This window comes from Tinamus guttatus, unplaced genomic scaffold, assembly GCF_059628265.1.
Source record: "Tinamus guttatus ecotype Peru unplaced genomic scaffold, ASM5962826v1 Tinamus_guttatus_pri_ptg000155l, whole genome shotgun sequence".
In the NCBI taxonomy this organism is placed as follows: Eukaryota; Metazoa; Chordata; class Aves; order Tinamiformes; family Tinamidae; genus Tinamus; species Tinamus guttatus.
In genome coordinates this window covers 6,719,817-6,737,342 of record NW_028288689.1, presented here as the reverse complement: position 1 = coordinate 6,737,342, position 17,526 = coordinate 6,719,817, and the positions used below count along the sequence as shown (strand labels likewise).

Sequence of the window (17,526 nt, the reverse complement as noted above, 5' to 3'; positions counted from 1 at the left end):
ATCCCGTTGGCTCAGGACAGGGGATTCATTCTCTTCAATCCAACAAAATTCCGCATACACTTCTCCATCTCCCTTTTTCCTTTCTTCTTCTTTTTAAGTCTAGGAGACTGCACACAAAGCTACTTCAGAGGCACATTAAATTACAACACTAAAAAAATTACTGCTCTGGAAAGCCCAAGGACTGCTGACATAAAGGTCCTCAGAGCGGAATCCATCTTCTCAGTAGATGGATTCGGAGCAGGAAAGCCCTCAGCAGGGAATATTGCTGTCTTAATGGGAGCACTTGCATCTGGTAGTCTCAGTTCACCAGGCACTCCAAGTAAAGGAGTCGCAACAAGGCAATTTATCCAGCCTTTCCCTAGATGTGTTGCCAGTCTCATCATTCACAAAATTTGGGGCTGCTATCACAGGCAGTTGTGCTACTCGAGGGATAAATGACAGGTCCTAAACTTCGATCAAAAGCTCCTAAGAACAAGTCTGTTCACTTAAGAAAGGACTCCAATTGGCAAACTTAAGAAAGAATTGGCCAGTCAATAACTCTGGCTTCAAAGCTGTATAATGGGACATCCAAGTGCTCATCTCTTGGGCATCTGGAGGGGAAAAAAAAGCAAGGTATTTCCAAGGCATAACCTTGTGGCCTGGCAATCAGGAGGATGTTAAGACCAGGACTTGATCATTTCCAGCTCCCACTTGGCAGAAATACTGCCCAGTTCATACTGGGCATTTAAAAACACTGTATAACCCAGGGCAACTACCCTAGCAAATGCAGTTACCTCTCTTCAATGCACTTTAAGAAGCCCCTGAGAGTCTTTCCCTAGAATCTTCAAAATGTCCAGTGCATAGAGCTTGGATTTACAAGACTTACTTTATTCTAGCCTTTCCTACATTTTTTCCACTGGACAACACACACCACACAAATAAGGTTTTATTTACAAATCCAGCATAAAGTGTGGGCAGGGATTTAAATACATGCACATCATCTCAAAAGATGCACTGATACTGTAACAAATACCACAAAGGCTGACTTCTCTCGGGGAACCTGCTACTAACCCCTCCTAAGTACTGGCTGTTCCAGACAACTTGCATATGAAAGTGTTGCTTTATTGCCTTATGATTAACACAACAATGCATGAGATGACACCAAAGGGAGCTCTGTTTATGTTTATCACTCCACTAGGTGATCTTCAAGAAAACTTATGAGACAGTACTTGCTACCAGAAGGGCTTCACTGCAAGGGCTTTTGTCACTAAACCCCTAAAAATTCCTAAATGTTACAGTTTGTAAATGACACAAACAGCTTTTTGAAAGGGAAAACAAGTTACAACATCATCCTTTAAGATACAGGTGAGAAAACATATCAGTAATGAAACATTAGCTCTTTCATCCATTTCTGCCCTTCTGCAGAAGTGAAATAGTGCGTCTTATCAGGAATTGAAAAAGCACAGGCTGTCTAAAGATGCTCTCAATAACATTGTTAAATAAAAAGATGTACAAAAATGACTTTTATACACACTTGTCATCCCTACTTTTGTAGGTTTTATTTTTTCCTTGCAGAACTTAAGCTCTGAAAGGTCTTTAATTGAAATAATATATCAAAGCAGGTATTAATCCTCCTGTGTGCATGTGTTTTTTACCTGTGTAACGAGAGGCTCAAGTAGCCTTTCCACTGCCAGTGTTCTTATCTCCAGGCTTTTGGGGTCCCATTTGAAGTTAACGTTGCCTGCAGTAACAGTAGTCATTTCTAGAGAAAGAATACAAGAAGAGAGATATATTAATAAGTTAATATAATTGTTTCAAAGAACTCTATTGGACTTTGCAGGAGGTGGGGGGGGATCAAAACAAGATCTCGAAGCAGGTGACACCTCCTCTATTCACCCTGGGTTCCCAGGGAGGGGAAGGGACCTCGTGGGTGACACTGGCACTTTGGCCACAAAGAGCAGAGGGGCCAAACTTGCCCTGGCTCCTGCTGCCGAGCAGGAAGGAAACACCTAAACTTCAAAAAAAACAGGGAAAAATGCCCCATCTCCTCCAGCGAGACTCAGCTGCACCACCAGCCACTGCTCTGGGCACCGCGTCAAACACGGAGCTGGGGTCTAACTCAAGCACTGTGAACTACCAGGTTATCCCAATTCAATTTTTGGAAGTAAAAAGATGTACAATAAAGCAGTGTAAGCCTTACAAAGCCACAATACTAAGCTGGTTCATTTTCAACGACTTACATATCTATTATGCTCTCCCTTAACATTTACACAGGAGCAAAAAGCAGATTTGCATGAAGAGATCTGTTAGAAGCTGTCACAGAGCCTTTCCTCCTCATTACAGTTTGCTATTAAAACCCCAGTGGAACAGCAAAAACGATTACGGGAAAGGCTTAGCAAAATTACTAAAATAGTTCTGATTTTGAAGCCAATCGTCTGCAAAAAGATTAAAGAATTAACTAAGATAGATCTTTAGATGAACACCACGACACTGAATAGTGCAACAATGAAACAGGCAGATGATCAGAATCCTAATTTCAGGAGAAAACAAAAACAAACAGGATTTAAAATACTAAAAGTCTGCAGAAGCAGTTTGCATTACTTTAGATTTAATATACTGCAGTTTTTCTCTGCTAAGGGTTGTCCTATGAAGTCAAGATTGGACTGGACACTGGTTTGTAGTTTTAAACCAAGACCTTTCCCAGGAGATGTCTAAGGTCTCCTTCCCGCCCAAGCAATGGCTGTTAGAGCTGCTCCCACAGCTCAGCCTCTGGTATCTTAAAAAGCTCCTTCTCAGCCGGGCACAGTCCAAATGGCTTCTTCCAAGACAGATGTTCTACCAGCCCCAGATGGCCCACGGCGAGCACGGTGCTCTTATTTCTGAGCTGCAGGTCCATGGGGTTGGTGACCCACGATGCTCACAACACGGGTTGGCAACGAACCGTTTTACACTCCAACACTGACAAGTCAACTCAAACGGGCAGCAACAGCACCGACGCGACTCCCTCCTTCCCCTTAAAAATATAAAATAAGGGCTCTCGGGCACTTGAGAGGCTCCGGATTGTGGGAAGCCTAAGTTAGAGCTCAGCATCACCTGGCTTTAACCAGCAGCACCTTCATGGAATCATTATGAGTGGAAAAGACCTTCAGGATCATTAAGCCCAACCGTAACCCATGGCTGCTAATCCACGTTCAAGGGCCTCCTCTGCACGTTTCCTGCACGCCTACAGGGATGGCAGCTCCACCACTTCCCTGGGCAGTCTGTTCCAAGGCTTCACTCTTGCCATGTAGAATTTTTTCCTGGTATCCAACCTGAAGCTCCCCAGTGCAATTTGAGACCATTTCCTCTTGTCCACGCTTTGCTCCGAAGAGCCCCCAAGAGCATACATGCAATATTTCTGGCAGTTTAAATTTAAAGCTAGAAAGCAGAGAGCTGTGGACCCACTGCAGAAAGGTGGACCCCTCTTTCTCACTCTTGCACCAGCTCTAGGGCTCACCAGCTACTCCTACCAACTAACCCATAAGTTTTTGCCCACTCCTGACGAGTCTGTGACCGTTCCAGCGAGTTAACCTGCCTTGTGCAAAGGTCCCCGATACACCAAGCCCAGGAGGCCAAGGGGGGATGAAGAGCCACAGGGGAGGAGCAGGAGCTGCCCCGTCTCTTCCCAAACCCCACAGCCACCAGCTCCACTGGGCAGTCAGGACCAGGATTCCTCCCCGCTCCGAACGCGGCGCTCCAGGCAGGGGCCTCCCTTCCCCTCGCCCCGTAACGCCTGCCCCAAGCGAGGAATTTCACCCCTTGATTCCCCCCGAGCAGCCGGGTTAAGCACTAGCTGTGTCAGCAGCCACCAAAAATACACCAAAAGCCTTACGGTTTCTGAGCTACATTCTGAGATAGCGTGGAAGCCCCCTTGGTTTATAGGAAAAAACTAATTCTGTGCATTTAGTGCTGTTACACCTCTCAGAGGTGAAGATGGTTTTTGAGGTACTGGTGGGATACGAAAGGAATTCAGCCAGTCACTTGTTAATACGATCCTCACAAATCCTCTAACCTGGCCAAAAGTAACGGGCTGTCAGGCCAGTTAATGGGAACTTCACTGAAGTTTACCTTGAAAAGGTGCTTTTATAGCAAATATTGTTTGGCAGCAACAATTTAGATACCATCTGAACACAGCATTAAATGCAACGTTTATTCAATGAAGTGTTTGCAGAGAATATCAAAACAAGGTATCACTTACAAAGGTAACTGTGAATTGGGGGAGTTTAAGAAAAAAAGGGCCCAGGGCCAAGCTAAAGCAGGGCTGCCTTCTCGAGACAGGAAATCTCTAGTTCTGACACTCGCCCTGCTCTTGTGACTGCTCAAGTTTTAACTTCACCGCATTCAAGCACGATAACATCGAGTAAACAAAGCCAGAGGATTTTGCAGCAATGATTAATTGTTTTGAGAGCGTGTAATTATCCCCCTAAAAACTTCACCAACTAGAATGCTTAATCACGAGTGCTGACGTTCTTTGGAAGGATGGACCCAAGCAAAGGCCACGGTTGGTTTCAAAGGGCTGGGATAATCCAGCGAGGATGGAAACAGATTTTCCACGCCACAGAATCACAAGGAGCAGCACACACCGCCGGACACAGAATCACAGCAGGAATTTCAAGACGAAGCGGCACAGCACAAAGCAGAAGAAAGCTTGAAACATGGAATCTGAAGCGCTGGAGTATACGGCAAGACACTGCCGCCCCAAGAAGTTGCATTTGCCCAAACTGGTTTCAAAAGCTGCTTAGAAACCCGCGCTGGACCTCCTACACCCCTCCAGGAGCTCCTCCCCATCGTCACATCAATCCCCTTGGCACTGGCACAGCTTTTCACAGGGCTGCATGATCAACTGGATAGGGAAGAACCAAGTTAAGTGGAGGAGAAAAAAAAAAAAAATATATATATATATATATATATATATATATATATATCCATTTTTGCATGGTGGGATGAGAACCCAGCTGTTTCACGATGCCACCACAGACACTTCTGCTGGCCAAAGAGCCAACAGTGAGAGAAGGTGGGTGCCAAGGTGGCTCCATCACCATCCCTTGGTGGCATCCAAGGGAAAACGTGGGGTAAAAGTCTAATGTTTCACCAGGACTGTGGACTTGAGTCCACCTGAACACACAGCATCAGGAGACGCTGCTGCCAAAAGCACGTTATCACAGTGGTCAGGATGATGCTGACTATTATAGCAAGTGTCTTCCCACACAAACCAGTTATATCTCGTTGGGTTGTAGTGGGTTTGCAAGAACACAAGAGGCCTGGGGAAAGAACTTGAGTTGAAGAAGTCATTTCCAAAGTTCCCTTTTGCTTTCAGAAACTTCATAGGCTCCAGCCAAGTAGTCACTTTGTTAGCCAAGAAAACCTGCTCTTCCAGGACAAGCTTTGCCTTCCACAACAAATCAGGGACCCATCAACACCTCAAGATTAAGAACGAGTTTCCATTATACTTCAAACTCCTTTAAGAAAGTGCTGCTGCAGTTCCGCCACTCCCACCCTGCCAAAAACCTGCCTCAACACTCACTAACATTGCCACTCACCTGAAGAGACCCTCCGAGTTTCCTAAATCCTCAAAAAAAAAAAAAAAAAGTACAAAAAAAGCCCCTGAAGGCACTTCCCAGTCTTTTGGGGTCAGCACTGGGATAGAGCCAGCAGCTCCTTATCCAGGCAGTGCGACGCACCAAGCCGCTGCAGCAGGATTTGTGCATCGCTCCCGGATGCCCCCAAAGCAACACACAGGCCAGAGAGACTACAGCGATTCCAAGGCCTGGAGACACTCGCTCTTCCAGCACGGCAGCACGCAGGTCACCCTGCACTACGTTAAGGAAGGCTGCGCTGGCTGGTTTCCTTACGGAAGTGTCCTGAAGGCACTCGGGAGCTTCCAGCCCAGGAAGCAGCCGTAACTTCCGCACGGAGCTCTACACGTCAGGCGAGTTGCAGCACTGTGGGCAGGTCTGCTGTGCACAGTCCTGTTTTTCCAGCTCCCACCCCACGTGCGCCTCAGGGCGATGTTGCCTTGATCCGAGGCCCTCCTGAACAGGGCAGGAAGTTCAACCTGTTCCGCACCAGGAGATTCCACTCTCCCTGGGCTGGATCCAATGTGTTTCGGTTACGTACAGGGGAAGAGCTAAACTCTGCTGTTCTTCCGTGCCGCAGCTTGAGCCCACCACCTTGTGCTGCCGACAGCAAACTAGGATTTTTCCTCTTTATAACCGCCTTGAATGATTTTGCAGGCTATTTTTTCCTCATTACATTTCTCTAAGTAGTCGCAGTTATTTTGAATTCAAACTCTGCCCTGTGACACGCTCCCAGACTGCCCTTTGGTATTACATAATAAGTACAGCCCCTACTCCATTCTCTAACGCACGAGGATGAAATACGGTGGAATTCACAACAAGATGATTCAGCTTCATCCTCCAGACAGAAGATGAACCCCAGGTATCTCCTCCCAAGAAGGGCGCCTGGCTTTGTTAACCTAAGTGCCTCACCCATCTGATGGTCAGTGGGGACTTTTAACCCTCTTTTAACTACAGGAGGAAACAGACAGGACATGAAAACAGGTATCTAAGACACCAAGTATGGACCTTCCAAGCACTTTGGTCTGATGTCGGTTCAAGTTCAGGGGTTTGGTCATACTCTACTGATAGTCCCAGACAAAGGGCACTCAAAGAACCAGTTCATGCTTTGCTCCTTCCCTTCCCAGCTCCCAAATTCATTTGGTAGCCGTGTTCCACAATTAAAGAAACACTCGAGGGTTGAACGGCTGCTAGTGGAGGATGTCTGGCAGAAGTGATGCTTTTCAGGAAGGATTTAAGCAGTTTTGCCTTAATGCCAAGTCTACACAGCTAAAAACAGAGAGTCACCCTCTTCTAACACAACTTTCAATCTTTAATTCCTTCTGCTCAACCAGCAAATTTCTTCTCCAACATAAATGCACTTAAGTTTTTCTTTAGTATAGAAGATGCACAGACTTAAACATGACCACAAATGACAGACAAGGCACTGACCATATTCTTTAATATTGAAAATACATCACCTGTGTGCTTTTAACTCTGCTAAATAACTTTTACACAGGCTATAGTAACCAGCCAAACCAAAAGAGAACAGAAGTCAGGTCCAATGAGCATGTTTCATCAGTGTCACTGCTGGAAAGGGAATCATTAAGATACTCTCAATCTGTTCTCACATCATCTTAACTGATATTCTATTGTAGACCCAAGTAACTCACTTTTCACTCCACAGGAGAATGTATTCTGTAATGATACAGTGCAAAAGTAAAACATAAAAACCCTATTTTAAGTAGCTTTTTCAAGACTTCATTTCAGCCTGGCCATCATTACCAAGATGGAAGGCACACTCCAGAGAACAACGCTAGCAACGTTCTTGAGACCACTGCAATAACTCCCCAACTACAACCGAGACATTTAGAGAGGCCGCTGCTCCCAACAGCCTCTTCCTACAGCTCCACAAGCATCGGCCTTTGCTCATCTTATTCCGACACGACTATCTTGCCTCAAAAGCGATGCACCTCTGCTCTGGCTCAAGTCAAATCACAGCAAACACAACTAGTGGTTTCCCAATGCCACATTAAGGCTTCATTTTATGGCGGATAACCCAAAAGGCTGCAAGGGCCTAACTCAGGCTTGTGTTTGTCCAGCTGTCCAGACGGGTGCATGAGGACAGGCCAGGGAGCTCCTGCCGCGAGCAGCACAGCCAGCGCTGGGTCTGCACAGCTGGTCACTGGGTGCACTGCACACCCGCATTGCTGCCAACAAAGGGCAAAACTCCCCGGGTGTTTCGGCTCTGATCTTCTTTGATACTCAGGTTGCCATAAAATGTGAATAGCTGAAGCTCGAGAGTCAGAATAACCGGGATCTGACCTCACTCGAACCATTTTTTCATACCCACATTGCTCACTTGACATGCCATACCCGCCACCTTCTTTAACCGACCACCTCTCCGAAGCCTAGGCCTTCATCAACAATTTTAAAACAGAAGTACCAAGCACTGGAGCTCCTTGAGTTGCCAGACACACTTTGAAGAATGAGAGAAGACTCCAATTAGAGGTTTGATAAAAGATAATTTGCTGAAACAACCATGAAATGGTCAGTCTGTGCTAGCAGAGGTTAACTAGAACATTCTCTCCCAGTAAAGTATCAATTAAACACAATGTAACAAGAAAAAAGATGCAGTCATTAAAAGAGTGAAAGAATAAAATAGCTGGTTCTTTCAAACTTCACAATCTACTAGAAGAGGTATATTCCATGAAACAAAAAGAGAATTTTTGAGGTTTGAGTATTCCTCAAAGAAAAATGTTTTTTGATCTTATTAGAAAAAGTTATTTTGAGTTCTTTTTCCAGCCCTTTTACTTGCATGCTGGAACAGTCTGTCAGCCTCACCTAAAAAACAGTAATTAAAAAATAAAGCGAGAAGGCCAAGAATTTCACGTTATACAAACGACAGCCTTCAACAACATCTCAAACACAAGCAACAAATGTGTTGCATAGGAAAAAGCTTGCACCATCTGCATGCCTCCACACAGCTCTCCCAACACGTGCTGCTAGCAAGGAGAAACAACACAGGAGAAAACCTCGGGAAGAAGAGTCTACAGGGATGCAAAGCACAAGGGGTGACTGGAGCAGTTAAACATCTCTCAGGATGAGCAAGGCCGGGTGTTTTAGCTTCCCCTTGCCCACAAACCACCACAAAGCCAAGGACACAGAGCGGGAAGATGGACCAGAACTCTGGGGGTTCTTCAGAAAAGCAAACAAGTAACTACAAAACTGAAGGTGCAGGGAACTTCTGGATGTGCAAAGTTATCTGCAAAACCTGGACCACCACTGCAGAACCAGCAAGTAAGAGTTCACTAAGGGTACCTGCTCCACTGGAACCAGAGCTAAGAGCAATGCGGCTGGCCAAGATGCTTTGAGAAGCATTGCCTTAAAACAGAGGCAGGAGTAAAACAAAACAGCTGGTGTTTAAAAAAGCAACCCCTCCACACACACAGAGAGGCAATGGAAAGGCTTGAGAGGGAGGAGCTGGTACTTAGCTGTTCTTACTAGAAAAAAAGAGGAAAAGAGGATTTTCAGGATGGTGACTTAACCATGTACTGAGCAGAAACTAAATTACACCAGCTTGAACAGACACACAGGGATTGTGCACATATCCACAAGCACCTCCTCTTGCTCCCTTCATCCCACCCCAAGAGCAGGAACTGCACAGTGATAACAGAGAGACAAGCCAAAAATTCCTGTTTAACTGGTTTTACACCACAGTCTCATCGCCATCTTCCACCGACAACGCTGAATTCTGTGCTAGGTCCACAACACTGTGCTCAGTGCAATCAAATTGCTCCAACCACTTCTTACAAGCTAAAGAAAGCAGTTCAACAAACTTGACATGTAAGTACTGGTGCATATAGCCTGGGAATGAATTTAGCACTGGCTTTTTAGGTTATAAGCCTTTAACGCTGTATAATTAATTTGTCTTGCTCTGCTTTGCCACTAATTAGTAGCTTTTTTTTTCCCTGCATCGTATTCTTCGATTTTTTTTCTCCCTAGGCCCAGTTAGAAGAAAACAAAAACGATCACGTTGCCCTTTCTGCTGTATCAGACCAAAGTGAGGACATTTTGATTAAAGATCTCACAGCAACAGAAGGGCTGCACTAGAAGGACTCACAAATAAGGGTTATGTCCATTTTCCTAAAAGCCTCCTTCGCATCTCTGTTTTCACGGCGTATTGTTTAACCTTAGCTACAAAATGTGGTTTTGGATGTAGCAGCAGTGGTCTGTAATTAGATGCATCTTCCAAGAAGTACTAAACAGCTGGAACTACAAAGCTGTACTTTGTGTAGGAGCTGAAACCATTCCGGAGCTTTTCATGCATCCGCTCTGGATCCTTGGTTTTTAGGCTCCTAGAAAATATGTCACTTTATTCATTTCACTTGCAGTTTGTGCAAAGCTCTTTCACTCCAATTTACAAACCTGACAGAGCTGAACAGACCAAAGGGCTGTGAAAAGCAGAGCTGGAAGTCCTGGCTCACGGGTTCATTTGGGAGAGCACTGTGGGCAAGTAACGCCCCTTGCTTGCCCTTTCCTTTGGTTTTGCTCCAGGCGTTCAGCACTGCTTGGTGCTCCTGTTAGTTTCCCTGTTAGAGGTGGGTTTATACATCCCCACTGCCCAAGAGAGCAGCCAGGGAGGTGGAAAAAATACAGGGAAAGAGAAAGAGAAGTGCTTGTAAGGAACAATAAATGGAGAAGGAAGGGAATAAGGATAAACAGTTCTAAGCAGGGAAGCAGTCGGGGCAGCCAGCAGCATCCGTCAGTCCCGGAAGGCCCGGAGGGAGCCGGCGAGCTCCGCTCCGCGCGCGGTCGCTCCCGGGTTCCTCTCCCAGGGCGCTTCCTCCTCCCGGCGTGCGGACAAGGGCCAGACTCGTCAACAGGTGACGGGAGAAGCACAGAGCTCCCAGAAAGGGCCATGGGGACACGTTACTAGGTCAGATGGACCTCTCGGTTCTCAAATCAGATCATAGCCAGGCCATCCCTCCCTATTCCAGTTCACTACTCTGACTTCTCATCCCTTAAATAGGTGAATCGTTTAATTTCAAGACATTTAGATTCACAAACACTTGGGTATCAGGTATGGGTTGAACTGGAACCTTAATACACAATTTACCGTTTGATGTGAAATAATACAGCACTTTCCATTCACATACGTGCCCAGATCATAAAAATACTGTTTTATGAATTATCCATAACCTCAAGCAGCTCTTCAACATTGAGCAATAAGACTCTAGATTTAAGCCACACTAAAGAAAATACTTTTTTGCACGTTTACATTACAGTAACACACTTGCAATTTTACCTTCCACTGTTCCGCACCACCTTTTCTGAACTCGATTATTCAAGTCAATAAAAATACTTAATTTTCTACGCTTTAGCTGAAGACCTAAGAGCACTTTACAGAGATTAATCCCTGCTTGCTCGGTGTCACGCAGGTTAAACACTATTTTGCAGCCCATCCTTTTTTACACAAAAAAAATTAAACTGATCCTGTGGCTACATCAAGTTATTATTGCTAATGTATCCCTTGTATAGGCCATTTACTTAATCAGCTGGGCCTGTAACCTCCAGGGAAAGACACAGGAAGAAGAATCCTACGTTAGAGCCTTAGACCTACATGGATTCCATCCATAAAAGTATCCAGAACGAAACAGTGAATGAAAATTCCTCTGAACGCAAACAGGCAGTTTCATCTTGTTAACTGAAAAGAAGCCAAACTTGCTATTTTGCTAAGTGCCCTGGACCTTGTGCTGAACACCAGCAAGGAGAGAAGTGCCCAGTCAACACACTCCGCCCTGTTCATTCATCACTTACCTAGGGGTCTGTTCCTTATTTACACATTCCCAATTTCCTTCAGTTAGTCTGCAGGAAAAAAATGAAAATACAAACTGATTCTGCAGTCTATCAGCTACCCGCAGGCCCTTTAATTTCATATTTTAAAAATAGCTTTTGGAGGCTACTCCAGAACAGGCTGCACCAATGCTCTTTAAGCATCTTTTAACTTACACTAACGTATCATTTGCTCCTTCATCTCGGCTCTGCACTGACCAGAAATCCGTCCTAAAATATATAGCAGGATACACAGATGTGTTCCATAACAGCACATGGACACTTTGGAAAGACGATTTTTTTTCTAATTATTATTTTTTGAGGGGGGGAAAAGGCACGAAGAGCTCAAGTTGGATCCTGTATTATCAATCATGAAGTTCTGCCTGCCACACTGCTACTTGCTCCCTGGTTTATTTACCCCAGGCCCCTCAATGCTTCTGCAGAGTTCGAGTCAAATTCATCCACGTTATAATTATAACGTACAACCAATGCTCTTCTCTATTCTGTGTCATTCAATATATGACACCAGATCTACTGGAGAATCTTTTGGCACCCTGCTTGGTTTTGCGTTCTCAGATACTCTCTACCTTCCTGACTATTACCCCTTTAAAGAAAAATTAAGGTCAGATATAGATAAACTTCAGCATTTAAAAATAGGAAAAAAAAGTATTTTAAAGGTATTCATATGAGCTTAAATGATTAAACAAGTAGCTGTCTTATAAATTAGAAAAGTTATAAGAGAAGCAAGGGAGTATCAGCAGATTCAGGGAGAACTGCCCTTTGCACAAATGTGGTAGTTTAGACCCCTGTGTTTAAGAATTTCTATCATTTTATAACCCCTTTTCCATGCTTAATCCCTCAAACTTCACCAGAGCTAATTTTAATGAACATAAAAGGACTAGCATGTTTTGTGCAGCACGTCTGTGACAAACTAATAAAAATAAGTAATCTACTTTTAGAGAAAAGGTAACTGGCACTTTAAATAGGAGGAACCATGAATCATATTTACATATCACATTTGCTAATAGGAGAATCTCTCCTAGGCCAAGGCAGGCAGGAAAATCAAGTTAACGCCCATTCTTCCCCCAAGGGCAGATAAGGCTCAGTTATTCCCGGAGAGAGACCCGCATTCCTGCTCGGATACATTCACCTCAATAGGGGAAAATATATTTGTGGTGAGGTCAGTTTTCCCGTGCTGCTTTGTGGTGCAGGAAGTCGTTCGCCGTCGCTTTTCAGTTTAGTTCCTCCAATAGATGAATTAGTAAACAATTCTGCAGGGGGTTTTTATTTTAAGTTTCCCACACTGGATTAAAACAGTTCGCAGGAGTAATTATCAAACATCTGCACTTGCTCTGAAGCTGCAACCCTGTTAAACCAACCCATGAGCTATAAACACACCAAGTGCAGCTATTCCAGGTTAGCTATAAAACTAAATTAGGGTGCATTCCCAGAGCAGTAAAGAATCCAAACTCTCAAGGTTATACGCATTAAAGCTCTGCAGAGGAAGAATTTAAGCGACTCCCAGTTAAGGCACTACAGCAGAAAACAACAGGTATTTATCATTATGTTGGATGACTTTGCCTTACTTGGCCTCAGTAGGATATTGTCCTTAAAAAAAAGAAGTTGGGTCTTTTCTAGTCATCGTGTTTCATTTAGCATCCACAAAGCCAAGAGATGTCAGTAAAACAGCAGCTGATGCAACCCAGCAAGTCCTTCAACTTGGAATATCCTGCCACAGATGTCCTCACTCCACACTAACCTTAACATCTGTAACGGGCAGACAGCTTTCACCGCTAAGTATTGCGGTGAGCTTAACGAATTCTCTTCATAAGGGAGGATACCAAATAGCAACAGGAGATACAATTCCCATGCAGGGCAAAAATCTGCTGTAAGTTATTTCCTGCTCAAAAGTTTCAACTAAGGGGGACTCTTCAAAGATCAATTTCTGAATCCTGCACCTGCAGAAGGGAGATACTTATGCAGCTGAAATACACAAGTCACTTTGCTACCGCATCTTGACGAACAGAAGTCCTACAAATAAACTGCATATTAACACTTGCCACTGCACACGTTTGGAAGCCACCTCAAAGGCGGATGCTCTGCAAAGCCTGAAAAACTTTAATCGGAGGTAAATATTTACTCCAGGGTTTAAAGTCATCAATTTGGCTGCGGTGTTTCTAAGCTCTACCCACTGTGCTCCCCCCAGTCACCTTGGGTAACCCTTTAATCTCCCGCGCGGACACCTATTATTAGAGCGGGCTCAAAAAACCCAAGGACTGGAGGAGTTTTGTTTATTACGAGAAAGGTTATGGCAAAGCGCTCCTGCAACAAAAATGGAGCCTTCATCTGTTTCTCCTAAGAGGCTCCATCAAAGACACTTCCTTTCTGTTTTCAAAATTGTTTGGCACGAAACAAAACACAGAAAATGACTCAACTTGAAACAATGCCCTTCAGAGCAGGCAGACTCGGTGCAGCAGGAAGGCAGAGAGGCCTCTCACTAACCACCTCGCAGGGCCTGGGCAAAACAAAGGCCAAAACGCACCCCGCAAACCCGCCTGGCACCTGGCAGGCCACAGACCCGCCGCGAAGGCAGCCCTGGCTTCCCCTTGGCCAGAGTGTTCACAGCCCAGGCGAGCGGTGGCACGCGGGGGCACACGGGCAGCGCTCCGAGCCAACACGCTCTGCTGGGGCCCACGAGCTTCCCAACTCCAGCATCTGACACCTCTGAGGCGCTGTGGAAGGGAACACCCCAGGAAAACGAGCCCCCGACCCGCGGGCCGCCGGGCAGGGCTGAGGCCAGCACAGCCGCTGGCAGCGCTGGCGCCGCCGCTGTTGTTCAGAGGCGAAAAGTGGCGAGAAACTTCCCAGCAGACGGGAGCAGGGACAGAGGGGGCCATTAATACAGGCGAGGTGCCCAAGGGGCAGTTTGGGGGCTAGGAGAAGTTCCGCTTCGCGGGCCAAAGGGGCACGGCGGGCTGGGGGCAGAGCCCGGGGCCGCGCCCGGCGCCGCTGCGCACACGGCCGCGCCCCGGGCCGGGCCCCGCGCGGGGCCGACACGGAGCTCCCGGCGCCGCCCGGGCCTGGCTCCCCCCGCGCCCGGCCCGGCCCCGCCGCCGCCGGGGAGGCGGCCCGGGCCGCTCCGCTCCGCGCGGAGGCCGCGCCGCCGTCCCCGGCGGGGTGGAGAGGCCCCATGGCGGCTCCTCCCGCCCCACGGCGCAGCCCGGGCCCCGCGCGCTCGCTCGCTCGCCCGCCTTCCCCCAGCCCGGCCCGAGAAAAGTTTCCACGCGGGGCGGCCCGTGGAGTTACCGCGAGCCGAGGAGGGGCGCCCGCCGCTGGATGCCGCGCCCGGAGCCGCCGCGGCCGCTTTTGTCCCGTCCCGAGCCGGAGCGAGGAGAGCGGCTCTTCCGGGCGCCTCCCGCCTCCCCGCCCCGCGCGGGCCCGGCCGGGGCCTCCCGGCGCCGCCCCCGCCGCCCTTCCCGCCCTTCCCGGGGCCGCTCCCGCCTCGGGAGCCCCGGCAGAGCCGCGGCCTCCGCGGGCCCCTTCCTGGGGCGCCGGATCCCCGCCTCGTGTCACCCGAAAATCCCACCCCGTCCCGAGACAACGCTAAAAATGTAGGGCAAAACACCTCCAGGCGCGAAAACTTCCAGCGAAACTCAGGAAAACTTCTCAGACCCCCAGTACAGAGGTGTTCAAAGACACGCCAGGCCTGTCGGGGGCAGCTAATGAGTTTTAATTAATCTTTCGACCTCCGATTTGTCTAAATCCATGAATCAAGAGGCCCACAACGCCACCCAGGCCCAGAGGCGACGTCTCCGGGAGCCCTGATGGTTCCTGAGTTATGACAAGGCCCGAGGGGGCAAATGTATCGGAAACTGGTGGTACCGGAGAGCAGATTGAGGGAAAAGGGGAACAATTCACAGCTTCGCTCCTCACAGCTGTGTAAAAATCACTCTTTTCTTGCAGAAACCTGACCTTGTATCCTAACTTTTCCAAGAGCTGTCACTTTTTTTTTTTTTTTAATAAAAGTTCTGTTTTCATGCAAATGTCTCTTAATAGCAGGAACACCAAGGAATAACGTTTGTGTGGGGATTTCAGAAGCCAGTTCGGGCTATTATAACCATCCCCTGGCGTCACGGAAAAGATGCCTTTCAGGAAGGCAACGTTAATCAGATGTGCAGGTAGATTTGTTGATGGGAAAGCTGCCTTTGCCCAGGAATGTATTTCAGAGGTTTCCTTTTGCCTCAGCCGGCTCTCTGGGGTGAGGAGGTGACCGCTTTCACGCTATACCCAGGGGCTTGGGGATGGTTTTTGCCACACACACGGAGCTGACGCTCGACACGGATGTCTCCACAGAACTTCTGCTCATACGGGTTGTAAAACACCGAATCCTGTCAATATGTCTCGTGACTTATTTGCCAATGTTTCTGAGGTGCCTGAATCCTCATGCTCCTTCCTTGGATAGTCATCAAGATCCGGAGAGACCAGGAAAGCCTTAGCAAAGGGCCCACGCTGGGGCAATCCCGTTTAGTTGAGGCACACAGCACATCCCGTGCCGGCTCTCCCGGCTCGCGGGGGAACATGATGCTTTGGGGCTCTGATTTTCCTCCAAACTGGGGCTCCGTGAAGTCAGCAAGACCGTGCTGCCCGGTCCTGCCCTCCCGCTGCAAGCCTGCCCTGCAGGAAGGCAGGCACAGGCCTGCAGTGAGGTAGACGGAACTTTTACTTCCCGTGGGCCGAATCCAAGAAAGATATCACGGGTTTATAATCCATAGAAAAAGAGGGATCGAGAGTCCAGCCCTGTTGTGAGTAAAGTTAATGGAAGGAAGGTGAAGTCTGTAATTATGGTGCTGGCTGAGGTACAAGTTATTAAAATAGTAGAGTGTTCAGTGTCTTAGCAAACAAACTTTTTTAACACGCTGTAAGTGCAGAGAAAACACAGATTTTTTAAAAGACCTTTGTATTTCCTGCTTGTACCAACCCATTAATATTTTGGTGTAATTTGCACCAGGGATTCAAGCTCCCCGTTTCTGATCCGCAGCATACTCTCACTAAAATTGCGTTTACACTTCAATAGCTTGCTTGCTTTCATTACTCCTTTTAATATCATGTCTTGGCCTCCTGCGGTGGCTTCCACATTCAGCAGTTTTGCACGTCTCACATCCTTTCAGGACAAAATGTCAGATTAGAAAAAAAGAAAAAAAAAACCCTTTCAAAACGGCAAGCTCAAAGGTAGGAGCCTGGCGCGCCGGAGAATCGCGCGCTCTGTACCACGCTGTTGAAACACAGAGCAGAAAGGAGGAAATTAGCTGGCGGCTCCGTTCTGCGGATCATCAAGTTAAAAGGCTCGGCAAACACAAAATAAAATTACGTAAAAACAGAGGCGTCTCAGCTCCGGTTGGACTTTGTCTCTTAATTAACAGCTCTGTGTGCAGCACGGCGAGGGGACGGAGAGGCAAGGTGGTGTTTAGACAGGCACCTCCAACAGCAGCTGACACTTGCAATGCAGCAAACGTCACTGAGACAGCGTCAGGCTGCGCTGGCGACTTGAAATCCAACCCCCTTGTCAGAACGAATTGCAAGTTTTTTCACCTGAACCTTAAATCTCCTTTTTTTTTTCTTTTTTCTTTTTTTTTTTTAAAAAAAGCTTCTCTTGCCCCTCTTTGCTAAACAAGAATCAAACACAGGCCAGGGCAGAGGACAGGCCGCAGGCAGGGGCTGCTGCAGGGATCCCACGTGTGTGTTTTTAGGCCCATAAAACAACCAGCCCATTTGCTCCTCTCGCTCTTGCAGCCAGTCCCCGCCTGGCAGGTCATGGTGCAGGTGGTGTCTGATTGCACAGCTCCGGCATGAGTCTGCATGAGTCAGAGTGTGCGGAAGGGCAGTCCCTGCTCAGGGCCACCTAGAGATACCGGGTCAGGTGCACGCACTGCTGAAAAGCTGCCCTCTTCCCAGCTCGAACTGGATTTTCTATTCCTGCAACAACGCTGCTGAAAACAGGGGCTCTGTGCACACGTTCCTGACTGCCTCGTTTGGAAATGCATGTTTGAGCTTCTTGTTTTTTAATACAGGCCTTTCAGTGTTGTTATTTGTGACGCTCACTGTGTCCCAGCACGAGTGA

The 17,526-nt window shown here is 47.3% G+C and overlaps 1 protein-coding gene across 1 annotated transcript in view; it reads right to left on the bottom strand.

Moving 5' to 3' along the window:
- CTNNA1 (catenin alpha 1) overlaps nucleotides 1-14,791 on the bottom strand; it is a 96,555-nt gene extending 81,764 nt beyond the window's left edge. The window contains exons 1-2 of the mRNA XM_088522641.1: nucleotides 14,715-14,791; nucleotides 1,635-1,741 (exon numbers count right to left, since the gene is read on the bottom strand). Coding sequence (XP_088378767.1) covers nucleotides 1,635-1,739 — 105 coding nt within the window. The 5' untranslated portion in view covers nucleotides 1,740-1,741; nucleotides 14,715-14,791. The remainder of the gene's footprint in view (nucleotides 1-1,634; nucleotides 1,742-14,714) is intronic.
- Nucleotides 14,792-17,526: the final 2,735 nt, after the last annotated feature.